This window comes from Leiobunum rupestre, chromosome 4 (genome assembly GCF_980474605.1).
Source record: "Leiobunum rupestre chromosome 4, qqLeiRupe1.1.hap1, whole genome shotgun sequence".
Classification (NCBI taxonomy): Eukaryota; Metazoa; Arthropoda; class Arachnida; order Opiliones; family Sclerosomatidae; genus Leiobunum; species Leiobunum rupestre.
The window spans coordinates 27,813,341-27,835,245 of NC_143387.1; the positions used below are offsets into that span (position 1 = coordinate 27,813,341).

Consider the following 21,905-nt stretch of genomic DNA (forward strand, 5'->3'; position numbering starts at 1 on the left):
CTATAGTTCTGAGAAAAACCTAGTCAAAGAATTGGGAAAGGGTTTAGAATCCTTGGAGACTGATAACAGTCACTGTTTTAGTAATACTGCTGAAGTTCTTCCAAACGTCAGTACTGATATGGAAATGGAACTGACTCATGAAGGAGAAATTGCAGAAGTAATTGCAAACCCCAACTCTAACCATGCACAAAATACATCAAACAACGTGTCCAATTCAAAATAAATGGGCTTACACACGTTGAATAACTTGGATATTAGTCTAGATAAAGATTGCCTTCCAGTTCAGCCTAAACTAAATCCGGCAAAAGTGAAGAACAGCCCCCTCCTTTTATTGGTTTTTTATTTTCTTAGATGAAAGCCCAGTGTGTAAGGAGTACGAAGGTATTTTTTTTAGTTACCGCAAATGAGAATTAGTTAAGTTAACGCGTTTTGAAAACCGTCAATTTCAATGCATTTTCGACAATAGTTTAATCTGAGTTCTATACTTTTTCTCCCGAAATCAAACTTTATGTTTGGTGTGTACTAAGGAGTAATACTGAAAATGAAATTTGTAGTGGTAGTGTAGACTATACTTAACTCTTACAAATAAAGGATTTGGGAGGGAACTGAATATGTTAATGATATGTACCTCAAAGAACGGGATTTTTTAACAATGCAAAAAGTTTTAATCGCAATTTATTGTTTAAAAAGATATGATCAATGTAAAATTGTTACTTGCCAGCAATTTTTACAACGGGAAATACGACATATTTCGAGATTTGTTTGTTTATTTGATGACGTAGGACTGATGAGGAGGACGATTCTTTAAATGTCTAGATTTTAATACGTTTTGGAGAACTTAGGTCTGATGACGAAAAAGGAAAAGGCTGAAATGCAGAACAATACTAACTTTTAAGGGTTGGGAAATTTTATCGTATTTCAACGCATTTTAGGTTTTTTTTAACCATACTATGACTTCTGTGTGATGTTGACTTATACAACGTCGAATGTAATCTAAGTATTGGCGCCTAACGGCGCCGCGCACTCACTTCGCTCGAGTGCTGGGGGCGCGCAGCGCCTCCCCAACCCCATACTAAAAAAGGCTATGGGCCAACTATAACGCAACCTAGAGGACAGCACCAAGCCTGAGGCATCAAGTATCGTAAACCCGAAAACAATAAACAAAACAAAAAAAAACAAAAGTACCTATTGTTAAAAATAGCCCAAAGGACTTCGTTAACACGAGTGTAAGAAAAGTTCTTATCGACTGAATTTCAACTTGTGCAATCTAAAACAGAATATTGGTGCCTGACGGCGCCACCCCAACCCCATTCTTGCTATCACGATGGGCCGTCTATAACGCGACCTAGAGGACATTACCTAGCCATAACGCATCAAGTATTGTCCAAATACGCGGAAAACTAAAATAGTTAATTGGTGTTCAATGCCTCACATTGGCCCAAATAATTAATTGATGTTCAACGCATCAAGTATTGTCCAAATACGCGGAAAAGTAAAATAGTTAATTGATGTTCAATTCTTCACATTGGCCCAAATCATTAATTGATATTCAATTAGTATAGACCAAAATGAAAGTTTGTTTTCATGTGTCTTACTCTATCTCGGGGTAGAACAGCCAGTGAAAATTGAAAAATCCCATTCCCGATAACTTTTAATTTATATGTTTGCGGATAATAATTAATACACCACTTAATTCAGCGTAAAAAATGCTACCAATATATCGAATAAAAAACGAAAAATTGGCGGTAAAAATCGAGGTTTCAATTCTTCTTGGTATGACAAATATCAAATGATTGAATATTCAGTTGCAAAGGATGCAGTGTATTGTTTTTGTTGCCGTCATTTTTTAGGCAGTAGAAACACTGCATTTCTAAAGGGATTTTCGGATTGGAAAAACATGGGGACACAATTCGAAGAACACTTCTCTTCCAACAAATCTTCTCACCAACTAGCCTACAAAATGTACTTAGACTACATGGAATCCAAATCCCGTGGATCAATAGTTTGCCAGGTCACGGCCGTCTCGAGATCTGCTTCGCGCTCATAGCGGCCCAGGCAAAGATTTCCTCTCCTATGTATTTCCGCGAATACCTTCTTTTAACACTAGGAGCGCTGTCTGAGCCCCCCCTTAAATGTAAGAAATTAGCGGGATATTTAATAGTTTTCTATGGCGGTAAATTCAACTAGTTAATCCTTTTTGCATTGTTTTTCAAAAACTTCTGGAAAGTTTGGGATATACATCTTATGATTTGATCTTTATCTAATAAGTTTTCATTTAAAACATTTATTTAATTAAAGTAATATGCTTATATTGAGTTTTATTAGTTAATTGTTAAGCCTAACCAAAGTTTCTTTTGTTTTTCACAATTTTCAAACCAGTATTCGCATTTTTTATCAGAATGTTAAATAAATAACCACAATATTATTCATATTATTTAATAAATACCTTTATTATTCTTTAAATTAAGTTCACATTTCTCAAACTTAAGTTTTAAAATATTGCCTATTTTTAATTTGCAAAAATGCCCACCACAAAAATTTGTTGTGTTCCATTTTGTGAATCTAAGAAGAATATCAATGTATAATTTCATTAGTTTCCAGTTGATGAAAGTTTATGCAAATTATGGACTAAGAACATATCTAGAAAAGATTTTGGGGTCAATGAAGCTTACGCATCACGCAAGATTTGTTTGTAGTGGGACATTTTAAGGAAAGTGATTACTATCAAGGTCTAAAGATCCGCAAATTAAAGAAAATATTGACAAAGGAAACATATGAATCTATAATATCTATTAGAATAACTTCATTGTCTACAATATCTTGCGTGTCATACCTCCTTAAATCTGGTTTCCAGTTTGTCTTGACAAGAAATTTAACGAGCGATGCTATTGAAATGTTTTTCAGCATTCTCAGGAAAATGGCTGGAGGGAATGACATGCTTGATGCAAGAGAAACTATATTCAGTTTAGAATCCTACCTTAAGAGAGGCACTATATCATTAACAAAACCTAAAACATCTAACGTTCCCCAAGACAGCTTCACAGATCTATCAGCCATGATTGATACTAGACTCGATGGATTTTCAACTATTTTTAACGGCAATGAAGTTACGTTACCATCTGAAGTTATGAGTACCCAGATACACAGAGATGCACCTTACGGCTAGCAAGTATCGCATACTTGGCTGGTTATGTAGTACAAATCCTAGAGGAAAAACATTTTTGCAAATTGTGCCTTGAAAATGTATCACAGCCTAATTCTGACTCACCATTAGTTGGATTGATAAAAATGTCCGACAGAGGAAACCTTAGGTATCCGCAGCAAAGCTTTATCATGTTAATGGCTATAGTAACAACATTCATAGAGAGAGCTGTACCCTATCTCCGGGATTCACCTGCCATTTTAAAAAAACATTGAAATCCACTTGTGGCCAAAAATTGCTCTATGCCCTTACATCCAATGTGATTTGATTAATAATCACCGAATGAAATTGCTGATTTAATTTGTTGAAAGGTCGTACTTCCAATTATCACAAATATTACCAAAACTCTGTCCGCAAAATTTGAGAAAGTGAAAGAACTTGTGCATAAGCCTCTTTCTTGTATCATTCAGTGGGAAATTCACATTGGTTTATTATATTTATCAGATTTAAATACCTTCCAAGTTTCCATCACTATTTTCATTCATAGTGATCTTCCAAGTGTCAGTTAGTTAATTAAAATTCATTTATTTCACTACTTTAATTAAAATAAATTAAATAAAAGGCCTCTGGAAGTTACTATATAGCAAAATTACAGCTGTAAGGAGAACCACGTGTTTATGTTTACATTTATATACAGAAAACGTCGACGGCGACTTCTGGCTCCAGAATGACCAAATTTTAATAACGTTTTTCAAAACTTTACTTTGCGTTAAAAAATCTCAAGAGGTGTTTAACTTTTTTATTATTAATTAACTTAAATATTACTAAAAAAATATTTTACAAAAAATTACACATTACGCGATAATAATTGAAATTCCAAAGTTCCGCGCAGTTCCTCCCATTCGATAACATGGCTGCGAATTTTCTCAAGGGGGGGCTAGACTAGCGCCAGAAAACGATGTGAGAAGTTTTTGAACTAATTTCCCATACGCGATTTTCGTACGATCGCCTGGGCCGCTATGAGCGCGAAGCAGATCTCGAGACGGCCGTGGCCAGGTTAACGACCACCATAGACTAGACGTTATTAGAAACAGAGAGGTCCTATTTACACACGTGGAAGTGATTATTTTATGTGCCCAACAAGATTTAGCACTTCAGGGGAACACTTACACATCCGCCGACAATATTGGGAATAGGGGAAACTTTATCGCAATATTAGATATTTAAAAAAAAATTTCATGATTTAAAAGCAAGTTTAGTGAGAAAATTTATTCTTCAAGAGGTCAACTACTATAGGGTAGTTTGGGCGCTTGCCCAACGTGTTTAGCTCCGGGGGTCCGAATTAAAACATAATAATTAGATTACTTTGAAATTTAAAATTGTCAAAATTATTTTAAGCACTAAACAAGAGGCTGTTTTACACATCAATATTAATTTAATAAGTTAAAACACAACAATAAAACAGTTCAGCTTGAAATAGCGCGAAACTAGACAATGTCCACTGTAGTCTTCCCCCTTAACAATGGGGGAGACAAGCCTAAATAAGTAGTTGATGAATTTGGGTAAAGAGGTTATCGTAGGGTGGAATTCTTCGATTAAAAGTAAAGTTGGTAATATTTATTTGTAAATAATATACTTAATAATAAAAAATTTATTAATTTAATAATAATAAAACTTTTATTAATTTAATAATAATAAAATTTTTATTAATTTAATAATGATAACATTTTTATTAATTTAATAATAATAAAATTTTTATTAATTTAATAATAATAAAAATTTTATTGATTTAATAATAATAAAATTTTTAAATAATTATATACAATTTGGCTAGTTAAAGAACAACAAAAATTACAAAGGAGTTTTTTATGGGGGCCTCTTAATCACGCAGTGCCTACTCGCGAAAAAATCCTGGCGGGGCTTCTGAACGGCGGGCTTTCAAATTGATGATTTGGTAAAAGTTACTTCTAGAAGTTCAGTGAGCCTAGTGGAACAACAACTCAGAACTATAATTAAAAAAAACACTTTATTTAACATTGTAAATATCGGTCTTCGTTGAGTACTATCTCTTATGCTGTTTAACAGTGGAATGTTGAATTTAAGCAGAGTGCGAGACATTTATCTTGGCTAAGCTTCTAAGAGAAAAAGCATATTATTAAATAGAAGGTAACGTTTTGAAAAATAAGACAATTATCAGTAAGATTGTTGCTGTTTAATTCAATGACTGTCGTCAATTCGTCATTCTTTAGTGTAATGTATTTTTAGTGGGATATAATTACTTTTTCATAAGGTTTTTGTTTATCTAAGTTTCTACAAACATAATAATAAATATAATATTACTTACTTTAAATGTGAAATAACCTTTAAATACAAAGGTTAATACTAAGGACCTTCAGTCACTGCTTCTCCCAAAACTGCCATTGTCATTGCCTGATATTTTAAAAGTTGGGCCTGTGTCAGGATTAGGCTTAAATATTTTCAAAGCGAACCTATACGAAATCTTATTTATCTTCCTCACAATGGAATTTAAATATTCCTTATAATAAGTAAATATGAAAACAAATCTAAAAGTTAAATAAAAATCCAAAAACGTTGAAGTGGTTCATGTGAAAAAATTCAGCAAAAACCTATTCTGCGAGCTTGGAGAGCTTGGATAGGATGGATCCTTTAAAAATCGTCTAAGCTTCTACCATAGAGGAAGCACGTGACAGATACTGCGTTCAGTCAATAGGAGAGGACATCTCCATAGAAGAGGAGGGGTTCAAAAATCAAGTGGCTCTGCCCACGGCCAACTTTGATTTCTCGCGCATCTCTCGCGCTACAGCGGCCATCTCATTCGTTGACGTTTCTGTGTTAACCTATGAGCAAAAGATGTGTATGACGTCAGCGCCCCTAGCGGATTATTATTTTTAGTATAGTTTTTACATTGAAGACAATATAACCACCGAGCGTGGCGCTGAACTCCTACACATTATAGTACATTTTATAGGGGGAAAATCCTTTCTCGCGGAATTTCGACGAATGTGTTGGCCGTAGTAGCGCGAACAGAGCGTGATCAAAGTTGGCCGTGCTCTGCCGAACGGCGGAGACACGAACTGAGTCTAAGCGGACGAATTTTCGTGAAAATTGTTTTTTCTCCCTAATGCTTTTCCTACGGGTATTTGTTTTCCTAACTGTGTTGCAATTCGGAGACTTTTTAATAATTTTAGTGTTTGTACTCAACTTTGAACTTTTCATATGATTTTTAGTAAGTTTCCAGGTTTTATTTAAGACTACTTTCATAATTTTCCCTTAATTATTTCGCTCGTAATCTACTTTTAAAATCGACGAAAATTTTAAGGCGAGGAAATGAATTCTCCGCCTTTGGGAACCTTTTGCTAAGCCTTAACATGCCAAAAACGTTACCTGGTTAAAAGGAAACTCTTGTTGCATAACGTAATGCAAAAGTAATATGTTTAGTTCTAAAGGAATGAGTTTTTCATCTTTTTCCAAAAGATAATTTTATACGAAATGAATTAACTCTGCCTCCATGAGAAGCTTTAAAATTGCCCGGTATTATAAAAATATTACATATAATTTTAATTATTTATACCATAAGAGGATGATAATAATAATAATAATATTATCTTCTTATACTTAGTTTTAGTAACGTTATATATTTTACCTTAAAATATGTTATCGAAAATTAACATTGGTATGTTCCTTATACACGTGAGCCGATGCGTTTCTTATCTGACGCAAAATTATCATGAGGGCAAAAACGCGTCTCCAATTGGCTTAAATATGACTTTTTATCTAGCCATTCTCAACGGGGTCTCGATCGAGAAACGGTTTGAAAGAATTTTTGGATTGCCACCAAAATTCGTCTGTTGCTGACGTCACCCAGATGAGATCCCATTGATTTCCAATAGGATCTCATCTCAGTGACATCACTTCTTCCCAAGGGCGTATCTAGGATTTTATTTCAGGGGGGGTTTTTGAGGGAAAATTTCAAGGGGGGGGGGTGCTGACGGAAGTTTCACTGATTTTTATTAGGCACCCCCCCCCCCAGTCATCAGCATTTCGGGGAGGGGGGGTTTGAACCCCCAACCCCCCCTTAAATGCGCCCTTGCTTCTTCCATGCTCCTACCTTGAAATCTTCAAATAGTCGGCGACAACCGTTACTGGAATTTTTTTTCGGCTTCTGCAATTACGGTTTGACAATAAGTCTGTCGGCGTCCTCTTCTGTTTGGTAGGTCTTAATACCTATGTCTGTGTCACGATTGGCTATCAAATCGGCATTTGAATTAGCCAAATTACCCCAAACAAGTGCAGCAACAAGATAGCATTATTATAGGATTTATTTTCATGTACAAAAATGGAAAGGCATTGACTGACAGTAACTACACTTCTATCAGCATCAACTAGATAACCTTTTAAAGCTTGTTACCTGTGCTTGCAAAGTATCGTGCTAAAGGAATTGCGAGTGTAAAGAAGATGGACTGGTATGCACGGCAGTGTGGCCAAGTTAGGAGGTTTCCTCCTAGAAATAGGAGGAAGTTAGGAACGTTGGAGAAAAAACAGGAGGTAGACTCTCATAGGAGGTTTCGATAGTTGGAAGCAAAAATTAAATAGGAGGTCGCAAAATTTTAACGTCAGATACAGTCAGACTCTTTGACCACCGTACAAAACCTGAAATATAACGGTCAGTTTACATAGATGGCGCCACGTGCTCCATGAGGAATCATAATTTAGTTGTATGTTTGTGAGTGATAGCCAAAAATAGGTTTCTGCGCATGCTCAAATACCAACCAATCCGGTGTTCCCTCCCTAGCTAGCGTCCAGTTTTTCTAGTAGGTTTTCGTTAAAGGGGCTCCAAAGTTCGGTGGCAAAATGTGTGTAAAGTCAGTAAAGTTCGAAATTTACGGTTGACTCTGCCCGCCTCTGCCAAGGCCGAGTGAGGGGTTGGGGAGAATGAAAAGCATGCTCAATTTTCTTATTTTTGCCACCGAACTTTGGAGCCCCTTTAAGTATAGCGTAGGAGTTTTTCTCTATCAGATTAGGAGGAAATAGGAGGATTTTCATCTCAAGTATGGAGTTTTTTTATTTTATACTTGGCCACACTGATGCACGGTCATGTGTTCGCGCTGTCGGGGAAATAGCGGCGATAAAACGGGCTTAATTTCCTTAAATGACGAAGATGAAGAAAATCATTAAAACGAGTACGGATGCTTAAATTAATTCTAGTGGTACCAAAAATTTTTTCAATCACATTTTGTAACTCTTATGATTTAGCTTAAATAATTAAAAAAAGGCTTAATTTAATTTTAGGTGCACTTTGATCGTTGCCTCCGTTATATAACGGAGGCAACGCTTTGATTATAAATTTATTTATATAAGTCGGCGGCCATCTTGTAAAATGGCGGTGGTATTTTTTTCTTAAAGTACCTTTTAAGAATATATTTGCCGTAATAATGTTTATTATATCGATTTCCATCATTATTGTCTATGTTTCCATTGCATATATACAAGGAGGATAGGAAGGGAGGCGAAGTTGGAGTGATGAACGCGCCAGCATCCTTGTAAGAAGCTTAGCGCGCGCTCGGTGGGAAAATTTCGGAAAAATGGCGGCATGATTGCGGCCGCTACTCTACGTGTAGCCGCCATTTTTCCGAAAATTTCTCGCCGAGCGCGCGCTAAGCTTCTTACAAGGATGCTGGCGCGTTCATCCCTCCAACTTCGCCTCCCTTCCTATCCTCCTTGATATATATATATAATTTTTAACAATTATTTATAATACACGGCGGCCATCTTGGAAAATGGCGGTGACGCAAGCGTCCTAGACTTCGAGACTTTTAATATATTTTTTGTACGTCAAAAACTACCTATAGGCCAATTTTCAGCCAGCGGGGAGAGAACTTGCAAAGTCAACACAGAAGGAGTATTGTAGTTCCGAGTTTTCACCTAGTGCCACAAGGTGGGATCAAACCTGGCTCCTCTTGCTGCGAGGCGAAAGTGCTATTATATCGTCGTTTCCCGCCAAAACGATGCAATTTTGGCCAGGACTCGCAGGAGCTGTATTCGCGCCCTCTCTCGAGTCGTGGTCACTTAACTTCTGTCCTAGGATAATTATTTTATCTTTGTATTTTATGGCCTGAAGATCACAGGTGCCTATGGCATAGCCGAGAGAACTTGAAAGAAGAGGGGGGGGGGGGGGGTAAGTTCTTTGGACTTCGATGAAATTAAAGAGCAAGCGCCATTTTATCAATTTTTCCCGCGCAAATTATTGTCTTTTTAGTTATGATCGTTCGGCGAAACCGTGAACATCCTTTAACATCGTGTTGATCGCGAGTTTTGTGTTTCAAAAACAATTTTGGTTTTTGAAATGCTATTTTTGAAGAATCACCAACTAATAAGTGGAGGATAGTGAACTTAAAACCTTATTCTAAAACGTAAACGTAGAAATTGTTGTCATTGTATAAAAGGTACGTAATTTGATTGTGCTAATTACTTTATTGTTACGTTAAGCCTTGTTCGCAACCTTCGTAACTATATTATAGAGAAATGCATAAAATGTTTATATAATTACAGATCTAGTCATTATGAATCGTAAAAAATCAAATTTTTCCCGCCAACTAAAAACTAAAAATCAACATTCCTATGGATCAAGGCAATTGCAAGCATCTAAGAACAATAAATTTAATGATGATCCACTGAAGAATGACCAGAAAAGAAAAGGAATTGGCAGGTAGGGCTGATATATGGTATTACTTTCTCTTCATTTATTGTAAGGATTATAATCAGTTTTGTTTCACATTTTTCAGTGAATCATTTTATTCCAAACGTCTTAAAGGTGATGACAAAGAGTCTATAATTTGGTAAAATTTCTTAATATAAATTTAAAATTAAGTAAGTAAAATTGAGTAATGACAGTATAATTTTAAAGGAATAAAGTTAAAAATGAGTCAAGTGAAGGTGATAAAGAAGACCCCTTGCCTTTCAGCCATTATAATGTAGGCTATTGGTCAAAGAATCAAGATAATCCCTCAAAATCAAAGAAAAAAGTTTCCCTTTCATCTCTTTGTAATATCACTCCAGAGCGATTACTCAACTCAGAATCACCGATGAATAATAGCCGTATGAACCAATCTATTCGTGAAAATGAAATGATCAAAACTACTCCCCCAATACATATGGGTGATAGATTTTCTGAACTCAAAGAAAAATTTACACGTAGTAGTACAAAAAATGCAGATATCAATAATGACGACTTGCCTCCTACATATAACTCAAAATTTAAGAGGAGTAGAGATATAATTAGAAAAAAACTTTCTGACAGTTTTGAGGACAAAAATGATGCTAATGAAGAACCATCATCCTTGAAGAAAACTCAACCAAAGTCGAATGAGTTTCAATATACTAATTCTTGTGAGCAAGAGAATAGTGCCGTTGAGACAAATTTGTTCGATGATAATTTAGTTTGCAGCTCTGACACACCCATTTTAACCAATCAATTTCTCACTTCTCCAATTCTACTGAAAAAAACAAACCCAAAGTATTTTGATCTATCAACTGGGTAAATTTTTTTTATCTTTATTTGGTTTTATACTTTTATTATTAATTAGTACTAATCTATCCCATTTCCAGGTTTCCTAATTGGGGCAATAAATGTTATTTCATAAGTGTGTTGCAGTGTCTTCTTAGGATACCAGTTGATCTAAAAGAGATACTGCAAACTATCCACAGAGATTGGGAAGCCGCGAACCAAACCAAATTTCCAGAAGATTCCCTAATTGAGTATAAATATTACAAATTCAACTGAATTCCATTCTCACATTTTAATGTGCCATTTATTTTCCCAGTAATTTAATTGCCATTCTGAGGGATGATATTTCGGAGCAATTTTTATTGAAGCAACGACTGCGTAATATCATTGATATTTGCAGCAATGGGTCTACCAAATTTAATGACAGAAATCAAGAGGTGATATATTTTTCACTATTAGATGTTGAAATATTTCTCAAATTCTTGTTTCCTTTAGGATGCTCATGAGTTCCTTTTACATTTTCTCTTTGATTGTTTTGAAAAAGAAATTTCAAAATATGGAAATAACTCTATTCTAATGGCATTTAAAAGCTTATTTAAGTTTGAGATACGTACGAATGTGCGTTGCGTTAAGTATGTTTTTTGATTTCGAATGGCTATATTATTCTATATTACATTTTAACGAATTGATGTTATTAGGTGTAAATCGAACGTCAGTCAAATAAATGATACGCAAAATGCATTATCAATTTCAATTTACGATGAGTAAGTTAAGAAGTTAATGATAATAATTTATCGCTTTCATTCTAATCCAATTTTTTTCATAGGCCGGGACTCTCGCTACAAAATTTGATCAACCGGTATTTTGAAGATGAAATTGTCAATGACGGAAGCGAATGTAGTAGATGCAAATGTAAGAATATGGAACATTTGCATTTCATCGAAAACCCGCCCAAGTAGGATCCGTTTTTTAAGACACCCTTTTGTCAAATGCAAATATACTAATTATTTTCATCGCCAGGTACCTCATTATCCAGTTAATGCGTTTTTCATACAAAAATAATGCTTCTTTCAAATTATCAACCAAAGTGAAAATCAATGTTTATCTAAATCTTGATTGCGCTTTGCCTTCCAACGAGCATGCTGCAACAAATAATGATGTTTTAACTGAAAATGTAAAATTGAGATCACCATTGAACAGCATTGAAAATCATTCTCCAGCTAAGAAACCTAATGAAGATTCTGGAAAAATTGTAAGCGTAGGCCAAAAATTATTTTAAAGATTGTTTTAATTTTTTTATTTTTTTTTGATAAGATAAAATTTCCTCCAAAATCTCCATTAATTTGCAATAATTCTTTGCAAGTTGCACGACAGGTGAGAAATTCAATAGCGGTAGAGTGTATAAAACCAAAGTGTTAATTGGATGTTTTTTAAATTCAAGTCTACTTTTACTGGTGTCAAACCAATTTCAGTAAAAGGAGGAGTTTTTAGCCAACCAATTTCGCTGAAAGGGGGAGTTTCCTTGCCAGAAAATGGTAATATATATTCTTATGTATAGAATAATTTGTAATAAATAGGTGGTTTTATCAATTTAGATGTAGAATTAGAAATCGAAAACAAAGATGCTGCTTTTGAAAGCTCTTTAAATGGAACCCAAACAACTCAGTCCATTGATGAACCTTTTGGTAAATGACTATTCATTCAATAAATTTCTATAATAAGGACAGTTGCCATGGTATCTGGAATTTCTAGAAAAATCAGGGAATTTGAATATGGGTATAAAAGTCAGGAAATTTGAAAATTAGTTGAAAAGTCAGGTAATTTAAAAAAAAAAAGAGTTGAAAAGTCAGGGAATTTTAAAAAAGAGTTTAAAAAATCAGGAAAAGTCAATTTAATTTCGGTGGCAAATAGGAAACTTACTAAAATATTGGTTAAAAGATACAAAATCTTGACCCTGGGGAAGTCAGGGAATTTGATTGTGAAAAAACTGGCAACCCTGAAGAAGAGGTTTAATACTTGCTTGTAAATTATTTTCAGTCTTGGATCAAGCGAAACTTGATGAACTTACTTTTGAACAGCAGCTTGTTTTAGCTGAACAAGAAAGTTTAAAGGTAATTTACCAACTTTCAATCCTTTAAGTAATGTTATAATTGTTTTAATTTTATTGCAATTTTGTTATAAGGATCAAGACAATGATAATGATTATCAAAAGGCACTTGAATTGAGTATGAGAGGTAATTTGAATTTTGGACCATAACATTTGAAACCAAACTTATGTATGAAATTATTAATTTTAAAAATCTTTATAGAAGTTGAAATGCCTCGTTCAACAGAGTCTCTGGAACTGGATTTTCCCAATGATATTCTGGAATTGGAGGAAGAAGATGAAGTAAATTTTCCAATTTTTTCTGTAATGTTTCCTGTTAACTATTTTTAAATTTTCTTTCTTTAATAGTCTCAAGGCCAATACAGGTTAATGGGGATTGTGAATCACATTGGAAGCTATGTTTCTTCGGGCCATTATACGGCAGTTGTTTGTGATCCCGAGACTAAGGTCTGGCATAAGTATAATGATGAGCACCATTCTGAAATGGATGAAAAAGAAATTAAAAGCTCATGCCAATCCAAGGGGTATTTATTTTTTTACGTGAAGAAGTAATTATATAATTTGTTTTGTATAAACTGTAAATAGGCACTAGTTTTAATCTTTTTTTTAATTGATTAATTTGTAAAAAAAATAAAATATTTTTGAATAAAATAAATTGCCCTAAATTATTTGCAATAAAGTGTAATTTTTTAAGTTTGGCTGGCAGACCTGCTTGTGCATTATGGTTAAATTCGTAGTGTATGGCATCACTAATGGAGTGACGCCATTCTCCTGTCATTTAGCTTACCTTTATTTTAACGTATTAAAATTCGTTAATTTTATAATTTGAATATGGAAGATTTTCGGTGGATTGGACCCGTGAACCATTTTTGGATGTATTTGAAGTTCTAACGGTACTATGTTGTGTTATATTTGTTATGTCTCAATAGTTAGTGTCAAAACAAGGCTTACGTAGCCGGGTTCTTAAGAGTGTGGAAACAGGCAAACTGTGGGGGAGGCTTTTCCTCATTCCCTTGGTCCAATGACTTAAGATTATGGAATGAAGCTATATGAAGGGGCCTTTGTAATTTTTATTCTTTAATCGTCTTTCTTAATTTAATAATTATATCCGTATTTGAACTTAAAGTTGGAAACTGAATATCTCAAACCACATTTTAATTATATTCATTAACAGTTAAATATTTAAAATTGCTGGTAATCTTAGTTCTTCAACAAATTTTGGGTGTTGGTTGTGATTTTAAATATATTACTGACTAAAAATGCAATTGTATACAGCCAGTATGAAGAAGGATCCTATAGGATAAAAAGTTATTTTATACGTAAACTATGGGCAATCGTTTGTCTTGCTGCGTAGACTCTAGTCCCAGGACAGAAAGAAAAGTCATTGACAATGATGAACGCCCACCATATCCATTTGAGGAATATAATGAGCCTAGTCTCACAAATTTGCAACACATTAGTGAAAGAGAACCAGAGGGTAATGAAACATGCTAATTAAATCCTTTTTATTTTTGTCTAATGTGTGGGTCGTTTTTTTAGATGTCGACTGTGATCCTTCTACACATCCTACTGCTGGACCGTTGTTCATGCTCAGATCCAAAAGTGAACATAAAAGTATGAATAATTCTTAGTATTAAAATTAAAAATTTTCACTCAGTATTAATTATTATAATATTGTTTAAATTTCAGATTGTAAAGAGAAAAGAAGAAGCAATGTACTTTCTACTTTTTTATATAGCGAGTACCATTGCCTAATTATTTGCTTAATTTTATTAGCTTTTGGAGTCGCGGCCTTTGAAGAAATCCAGTTCTTGTTCCACTATCTATTTGGATAATAGTACCGTTAGTCAGCCAAATTTGAAAAACACAATTAAATGCGTAACTCTAGCGATTTACTACCACATTCGAAATCGAACGTCCAATAGGATACTTGACATTTTTGATGAAACTACCCATCCCCTTTCAGTAAGTTTTTCATTGAACTTTTTCAGAAAATATTTTTTATTTAAATACCTTTCTATAAAAACAGAAAGATTCCGTTCCAGATGAAACTGACCCTGATCACCGAACAATATATCGATTTGTTAGAACTTTATTTAATGCGGCTCAATTGACTGCTGAATGTGCCATTGTTACTTTGGTAATTTTCTTATTTTTCCTCCCTATGGATATTTTCAAACAATTATTATTCACCATAAAAGTAAATTTTTTTTCAATCGGCAACAGGTTTACCTAGAACGTCTTCTTACTTATGCTGAAATAGACATTATTCCAACAACATGGAAGCGAATAGTTTTAGGTGCCATTTTACTAGCTTCCAAAGTCTGGGATGATCAGGCTGTCTGGAATGTAGACTATTGCCAAATTCTCAAAGACATCTCTGTTGAAGACATGTAAGAAAATCTCTTCTAAAATATGTACAAATTAGCAGGGCTGTGCGAGTACTCAAGTCTTTTATTTTATTACTTGAATGGACTTATGAGGCCTTCACCAAGGCCTAAAAATTACTCGCAAGCCCAATTGGTTTTTCAGTCCTGTAGAAGTGATGAGAAGACAAGAGTCTTTCCTGACATTCTGGACACGATTGAAAATTTAAGACTCGTGGCTAATTCTTAAGGACTCTATGAGTACTCAAGAATTGGTGAGTTCAATTTTTTGGGACTTGAACTCGATTCAAAATCCAAAAAAGAGGACTAGCACAGCCCTACAAATTAGTCTACCATTTCTGACCTGCTAATTTATGTTTAATCTTTAAATGATAGGAATGAATTAGAGAGAAACTTTCTTGAACTGTTACAATTTAATATAAATGTTCCAGCAAGTGTCTACGCAAAGTACTATTTTGATTTGAGAACTCTCGCTGATTCAAATGTCCTTAGTTTTCCAACTGAACAACTCAGTAAAGAAAGGGCTCAAAAACTGGAGGTACGAAGCATTTTCATCTTAAGAATTTAATAACCATAAAATTTAATTTGAATTTTTTTTTGTAGGCCATGTCTCGCATTTACGAAGACAAAATGGCTGAATTGCTGAAAAATGGTCTGAAAAAGGCATCTAGTTTGGAAGATGTGACGTTGTTTAGGCGAAGCACTGCAATTTTGTCCTGACAAATGGTAGTTAAATCAATTCAATAGACTGCGGGGTTCGTTTTTTGGTTGCCATTCTTTGGTCACTACTTTTATATAAGTTACTTTTTGGACTACATTCCTGATGAAAATCCCCATTTTTACAAAAATAGACTGAAGTGAATTTTTGCAGAGGGTTCATTTTGAGAAAATGATAATATATGACGGATTTAAGTATATGACACGCAAATGCAAACGAGAGTGAAAGGAATTAGTTTGCAGATTAGAATCAACAAAAGCGTAAGATGATGTAAATGTACATAATTTTTTATACGCTACAGTAATAGAAAAAGCGAATGTTTGGTCACCTAATTCAGTGAACATTCAAACACTTTTCCACTCTCTAGAAAAAAAATTGATCTAAGATAAAGTTTGGATTTAATTGCAATTAAATCTATATTAATTAACACATCAAGAAAGAGCTCCTGTATCTTAACCTTTAAAAATAGTGTAATCCCCGCTTTCTCTCCAATATTTAATGATATAGGTAATATAATCTTTTGATACAATACAGTTTTAGAGTTATTATAATAGAATGTTTCGCATTTAATGAGAGTCCGAATCTCATAAAAAAACATTTTTTTTTCAGTGGTTCCTATAAAATTCTTTTTTGTAACCCAAAAAAGTACAGGTAATCCTAATTTGAAAAGGTTAAATGTGGGAGCCTCTTGAATTTTTGTTTCCAAAATGTTTTTTTTTTTAAATACGAAAATTATTAAATCTTGCTGAACTATGAGTTAAAGCATTTAACTTCACAACATTGTACAGGAGCAATAAAGTATATTGGAGTAGCGAAGCGGTAGTAAGTCCAGCCTCAACACTAGTCTGTTGCCAGGTTGTTGATGCTTTTAGGGCTGGGCGAATAGCACTTTTTGGGTATTTGTCAAATACCGAATACTTCGGATTTTGAAAAGCCACACTCAAATCGAATTTTTAGATCCCGCGAAGTTGGAAATTTTGAACCAAATAGAAATTTTTATCAAATTATTCTATGAAATGGAGATTCTATCAACTAAGAATATAGCTGTAAAAATCAGTAAATATATCAGATAATCGAAAAACATATACCGAAAAATATTTTATGTATCACTATAAGCATATGTAACGTAATTACTCATAAGTATGCCATAAAAGCATTTTCTTTAACGGGATAGGACGTAAATTACGTCACTTTCAACTCCGTGACGAAATACGCGTCATCAACTTACTGATGGGAGATGGAAGTTAGTGAGAACCTATAGTCCGTGGTGAGAACTCTTCGCGCTTTTTTGGCTTTGCCAATCCCTGGACCGTATATAAACAGTCCGCGGCTAATTTCAAATTTAGCTCCTGTCTCGCGATCATAGGATTTCGTTTCCATGGTAACCTTTTCAATAGCGCAAGGATTCTAAGAATTTTTGGGTCCGCTTAGTGTTTGTTCTGTGTGAAACAAGGTGTTTTACAGAGGCATACCTATGAATGATTGTTACATGCTATAAGCAAAAGTGACATAATTACCAAAAGTGTGTCCATCGGACCTATTTAAACTTGTTACTAGCGAAATACAAGTTGGGAGGGGAGAAGGGAAAGTATGCCTTGGGGAGGGCAGGAAGTTAAAACCAACAATTAACGCCTCCTAGTGAGGAACGGAGGAACTAAGTAGCACTGGTCAAAGTTAGTGTATTTTTTAATCTTTCGTCGTTCTGTGGAGATGCTATCGCCATCTACCTACGATATAATACCATAGACTAAAAAAATATTCAGAAAGGCGATCTCGAGTCGAGCATTCATTAAACCTTTAGCATACGAAAGTACAGGGATTGTCACACTTTGGTAATTATGTCACTTTTGCTATAAGTAAAATATCATTGCTCATTGCTGACTTTTCAGCATACATCACACTTAATTTGATTAATAATGAGAGTTATTCATTATTCTATTTTCACCATATATCACAAATTAATCTTTATACTATTTTTAGTTATACAAAATTTAACAATGAAAATTTATGGCACAAAATATATATAGATTAATGATACCCTTCCCCAAAAATGAACTCTTCCACAACATATCATTTCTTATATTTAAAGTTAGCTTATCCTTAAATACTTAATTTTTAGTTAGAAACATCGAAAACGTCAGCCCCACTTCTAACTGTTGACTTACCCCAGTCCTAAGCTGTCTCGAAATTGGCCGTAAACTGCCTTATCTATTTGTTATAAATTTATCATCACATTGCTTACAAAGCCGTCACCCGTCTTATGAGCAGGTAAGCAAACAGGTACAAGTATATAACAAAATACAAAGACATGTAATATAATTATAAAAAGATTAATAGGAATATTAATATTAAACGGAACATAACCTCCTATTTAACTCGGCAACAAACTACTAAAAATTGTAAGTAGTACCGAAAATTTCAAATGACATGGAAGGGAGTGACTGTAGAGAAGGATACTAGAGGTTATAGAGTAGTATCGCTCTGTAGTTTTGGGCTATGGCTGCCATTTTGAGGGCAGTTTTTTATCTATAGGAAAAAGCATTTGTGACGGCGATATTACTCTATATTGCTTTTAAAAAACAATGAACAGTAATTTACAATTTTTAATTAAAGGGCCACAACGGCGTTTGAAAAAATTCGGCCCGGATACGACCAATCATATTCGGGAAACAAGCGCGTGAAACGGTAAATTCAAAAGCAAGTGTGTCCGTTTAAAGGGTAGGTCTTAGGAATTATCTTCGCAACATACCATTAAGCCGAAAATCTCAAAGCAATAGGAAAGGGCGGCCAATATTTGAACTTTTTGGGGCGATAGAAATACTAGAGGATTCAAAGTCTCCTGTAAATGCTAGATTTCCGCTTGGAGCACACTGTAAATGAATTTCTGTAAACGTAAATTTATACAAAATGTCGTAGTTGATATTGTAATGGTGGTTTACTGAAATCGAAATACTCCTTCCATTGTATTCAGGGCAAGTAATCAAAAAAGTCAGGAACCTAAATAAGTTATTAATTTTGTGGTCTACGCGTACACATTGGATTCTGAGGGATTTTATAGGAATAGATGAAGAACGGCGCATTTAGAGCCATTGCAGGACCAGTCATAGTCTTTGGGCGAACAAGCAGCAGCGACAATGTCTTCCTTGAGTTCTAGGTTAGCAAGTCAAAATGGGTTTTACTTTTTGAATACTTTATTGTAGAGGAATAATTAAAGCTTGTTTTAATTGTTCCCTGTTAATCCGAGCTCATACACTTATTATCGATACAGGAGAAATCTATGCTTTAGAACAGATAACGATATTCGAATACAACAAAGACATTTTCGTAGATGTCGTCATGGCGTCAGAGTGTAACCTAACGAAAAATTTATGGTAGTGTTATTTTGACACTAGACAAACCAGTTTGAGCAGCAGAGGACTTCGTGTAATTCGCGACCGAAACGAGTCTAGGTGGCGTAACGGTGCACGTTCTCCGGGTGGGGTTCATTTGGCTGACTCCTCATTTGACCAACTGCTCATATGTCCGAATGCCCATTTGACCGACTGTTATACTATAGCTTGAACTATGTCCTATTCTTTGTCTTTAGTGTTAGATTGACTCATTCTAACGGGTAATGTATTCTAAGTATTGGCGCCACGCACTCGCTTCGCCCAAGCGCGGCGGTGGGGACTGGGCTCCCACCCCCCCCCAGGCCGTTTTTTAAAACCAAGCTGGCCAGAGGACAGTACTGTACTTAGCCAAACGCACCGATCGTCCAACCCAATGTTAACCCAACCTAACCGAAAAAACCAAGAGATTTAAAACGCGTCACCGCCGCGCCGTCGAGCTCGGAAGAATAAAAACGAACAAGAAAACTTTATAAAAAAAAAGTAAAAAAAACTTTCTATTTCAGTCGGTCAAATGAGCAAATCGGCCGAATGAACAGTCGGGAAAATGCACTGTCCATTTGCCCGACTAGCCAAATGGACAGTCGGCGTAACGTGTATTTTGTGGTCGACCAAATGAGAAGTCGGACAAACGAAACTCTCACTCTTCTCCGAGGTAGCGCCTATGATCTAGCGTCTGCTACAGACAAATTAAAAAGTTATACTAACGTATTCTAATTTCGTTTACCTATGTATAGGTGACGAAATTTATACGATAGGGCCATTCCGCCGCCGCCGCGTTCACAGCTAGCTCAGATAATAGTTGAGAAGCTCAGGGCTGGCGTTAGGGGAGGTTAAGGGGGCAAAAGTACCCCGGGCCCGGGTGCCTAACTAAAAATTTCTCACTATTTCCAAAAAAAAACAAATTTTGGAGTAAAACAATTTGGGGGGTGGCCCGGGCCTGAGAACGCTTACCCGGGGCCCGAAGTTTCTAGCGCCACCCCTGGAGAAGCTACCTTGGTTTGCTGACAGGTGGCAGCGGCGCTCCGTCCGAAGAAAGCGTTCAGGTTGTAACCACAGACAGCCACAGAGCATAGAGCAAGTTAGAATGGTCCTAGCATGGAGAAAGGGGGGTGGAGAGGAAGAGACGGAATTTTTCTAGTTCGAGCCCTTACCAGTCTCTCCCACGAGCGGGTGGAAGAAGGGGGAAGAAAATAAAGGGGGCGGCGGTTCTCAACTCGAGGGCTCCCGGTTTCTATAGTTACGAATTTTTGCGTCCTTTTTTTACAACATTTCATCGCGCCATCTGCCAGGTTTTTTCCGGCGGAGTATTTGTAATATTTGTAAACACATGATCATTCATTTTTGCGTCTTAAGCGGGATTTTCCAACAGATAGCTTCTGTGTCTTAAAAGAATATCCAACCATGATCCAACAAAGATGAATAAAAGGGTCATGGATCACAATTACTGTAAAGTTAATAATAAAAAACCGAAGAAGAAAGGTATTGTAAATTATAAAGTTCAATAATTTATCTGCTAAGCTTTAATTAAATCTATGCTTTGGTTTTTCCTTTTTAGGCTCGCGATTTGACGAGAATTTCGTTAGGCATAACCTCAAAGAAATTTTACTCAGCGCTTCAAAGTTAAAATCAGTAACCTTTCAACGAAGACCAGAAGAAATAGTCGTAAGTTTAGATGTAATCGAATTTTTTCTTGGGTAATTTAGCTGAAACTTCCTAAATTTTCTGAAAATAGAGTGCCCTCAAACAAATACAAAATGAAACAATTTGCCAGCTAACAGAAGAGGCGGTAAACTATTTAGATATATTTGCCGATCCTAGTAATGGCCTGCTGGATAAAACAAGGTTTACCTTTAACCGGAATCTTTTGATGACCGAAAGCAGTTTTTATAGAAAATTAAAGGTGTCATTCCTTGAACTATCAAAATTTAAAGAACTGAACAATGAGGGCCAAGATCTTGTTATTGCGATATTTCTAGTCCGCTTTTTTGATGAACTCTTTACCTGCTATTCTAAAATTGAAATAGAAAATACACCTCTAACCAGTAGGGAAACTAAACGTTCAAACATTTTTGCGTGCCAGCTAAGCGCTTCTGATGTGAAAAAAAAAGAAGCCAATACTTTACACCAGGTAGCTGGTTATACTTTAGACCAGCTAATTGGCTTTTACGACTGTGAAGGGTTTTGGCGGAACTGTTTAATTAAGAAATCTGAAGCCAATCAATACTACCACGTTTGGACGCAAAAGCAAGACCGGGGTGGTCTCTTGTATTTATCAGAAAAAGCCTATAATTTTTTTAAGAAGGTCTCTGATATTATTTGTGTATTTATGGACTCAAAAGAACCATTAAGAGTTAATGAAACAAGAAATACCTACATAAAGGGGGAGTTGAATAAAGACTCCGTTGTTAATGAATTGTGGAATGAATTATGGGGAAATGATTTGGAAAATTCAAGAAATGCTAATCTGAGATGTTTTCAAATTCTAATAAATTGTCATTTGAAAGGACTAACGAGGAAAATCAAAATAAATATCCAGACCCATAAGAAAGATACTTTAAATAGCAGTGGAATTAGAAAAGAATTGAAAGTCATTACTCAAAAGAAGATTTTATTTAAATCTGTAAAAAAACAATAACC

The 21,905-nt window shown here is 35.1% G+C and overlaps 3 protein-coding genes and 1 long non-coding RNA gene across 6 annotated transcripts; 3 read left to right on the top strand and 1 right to left on the bottom strand.

Moving 5' to 3' along the window:
- Window positions 1–2,601: 2,601 nt before the first annotated feature.
- On the bottom strand, window positions 2,602–3,747 carry LOC149947361 (uncharacterized). Its single transcript, XR_016480521.1, has 3 exons — window positions 3,657–3,747; window positions 3,269–3,394; window positions 2,602–3,204 (listed from the first exon to the last, which is right to left on the bottom strand). It is a non-coding gene; the product is annotated as an uncharacterized LOC149947361 (long non-coding RNA).
- Window positions 3,748–9,419: 5,672 nt separating this feature from the next.
- LOC149947362 (ubiquitin carboxyl-terminal hydrolase 37-like) lies at window positions 9,420–13,349 on the top strand. The gene is made up of 17 exons (XM_090171479.1): window positions 9,420–9,606; window positions 9,713–9,869; window positions 9,946–9,999; window positions 10,068–10,697; window positions 10,769–10,918; window positions 10,984–11,104; window positions 11,163–11,299; window positions 11,366–11,431; window positions 11,494–11,622; window positions 11,688–11,919; window positions 11,982–12,041; window positions 12,109–12,202; window positions 12,263–12,352; window positions 12,705–12,778; window positions 12,850–12,901; window positions 12,977–13,056; window positions 13,123–13,349. The coding sequence occupies exons 2-17, from the start codon at window positions 9,724–9,726 to the stop codon at window positions 13,324–13,326; spliced, it is 2,319 nt and encodes a 772-aa protein (XP_090027605.1). The 5' UTR covers window positions 9,420–9,606; window positions 9,713–9,723; the 3' UTR covers window positions 13,327–13,349.
- A 175-nt stretch (window positions 13,350–13,524) lies between these two features.
- Window positions 13,525–16,917, top strand: CycY (cyclin Y). Of its 3 annotated transcripts, XM_090172590.1 has the most exons (10): window positions 13,525–13,667; window positions 14,050–14,251; window positions 14,314–14,388; window positions 14,464–14,489; window positions 14,551–14,739; window positions 14,804–14,914; window positions 15,001–15,167; window positions 15,537–15,699; window positions 15,765–15,916; window positions 16,013–16,917. In XM_090172590.1, exons 2-9 carry the CDS (start codon window positions 14,101–14,103, stop codon window positions 15,879–15,881), a joined length of 999 nt encoding a protein of 332 aa, XP_090028716.1. In that variant the 5' UTR covers window positions 13,525–13,667; window positions 14,050–14,100; the 3' UTR covers window positions 15,882–15,916; window positions 16,013–16,917. The 3 variants fall into 3 exon arrangements, with proteins under 3 accessions (XP_090028716.1, XP_090028714.1, XP_090028715.1); XM_090172588.1 differs by having other exon boundaries at window positions 15,765–16,917; XM_090172589.1 differs by having other exon boundaries at window positions 14,054–14,251; window positions 15,765–16,917.
- A 3,759-nt stretch (window positions 16,918–20,676) lies between these two features.
- LOC149947364 (uncharacterized) lies at window positions 20,677–21,903 on the top strand. The gene is made up of 3 exons (XM_090170885.1): window positions 20,677–20,747; window positions 20,824–20,930; window positions 21,001–21,903. Exons 1-3 carry the CDS (start codon window positions 20,684–20,686, stop codon window positions 21,901–21,903), a joined length of 1,074 nt encoding a protein of 357 aa, XP_090027011.1. The 5' UTR covers window positions 20,677–20,683.
- Window positions 21,904–21,905: the final 2 nt, after the last annotated feature.

Bases quoted from the DNA above. Each gene is read 5' to 3' on its own strand.
- LOC149947364 (XM_090170885.1), top strand. From the start codon at position 20,684: ATGAATAAAAGGGTCATGGATCACAATTACTGTAAAGTTAATAATAAA. The intron at 20,748-20,823 runs GTATTGTAAATT...TTTCCTTTTTAG, and splicing joins TAAAAAACCGAAGAAGAAAG to GCTCGCGATTTGACGAGAAT. The intron at 20,931-21,000 runs GTAAGTTTAGAT...TTCTGAAAATAG, and splicing joins GAAGACCAGAAGAAATAGTC to AGTGCCCTCAAACAAATACA.
- LOC149947362 (XM_090171479.1), top strand. From the start codon at position 9,724: ATGAATCGTAAAAAATCAAATTTTTCCCGCCAACTAAAAACTAAAAAT. The intron at 12,203-12,262 runs GTAATATATATT...TTATCAATTTAG, and splicing joins AGTTTCCTTGCCAGAAAATG to ATGTAGAATTAGAAATCGAA. The intron at 13,057-13,122 runs GTAAATTTTCCA...TTTCTTTAATAG, and splicing joins AATTGGAGGAAGAAGATGAA to TCTCAAGGCCAATACAGGTT.
- CycY (XM_090172588.1), top strand. From the start codon at position 14,101: ATGGGCAATCGTTTGTCTTGCTGCGTAGACTCTAGTCCCAGGACAGAA. The intron at 14,389-14,463 runs GTATGAATAATT...TTTAAATTTCAG, and splicing joins ATCCAAAAGTGAACATAAAA to ATTGTAAAGAGAAAAGAAGA. The intron at 14,740-14,803 runs GTAAGTTTTTCA...CTATAAAAACAG, and splicing joins AAACTACCCATCCCCTTTCA to AAAGATTCCGTTCCAGATGA.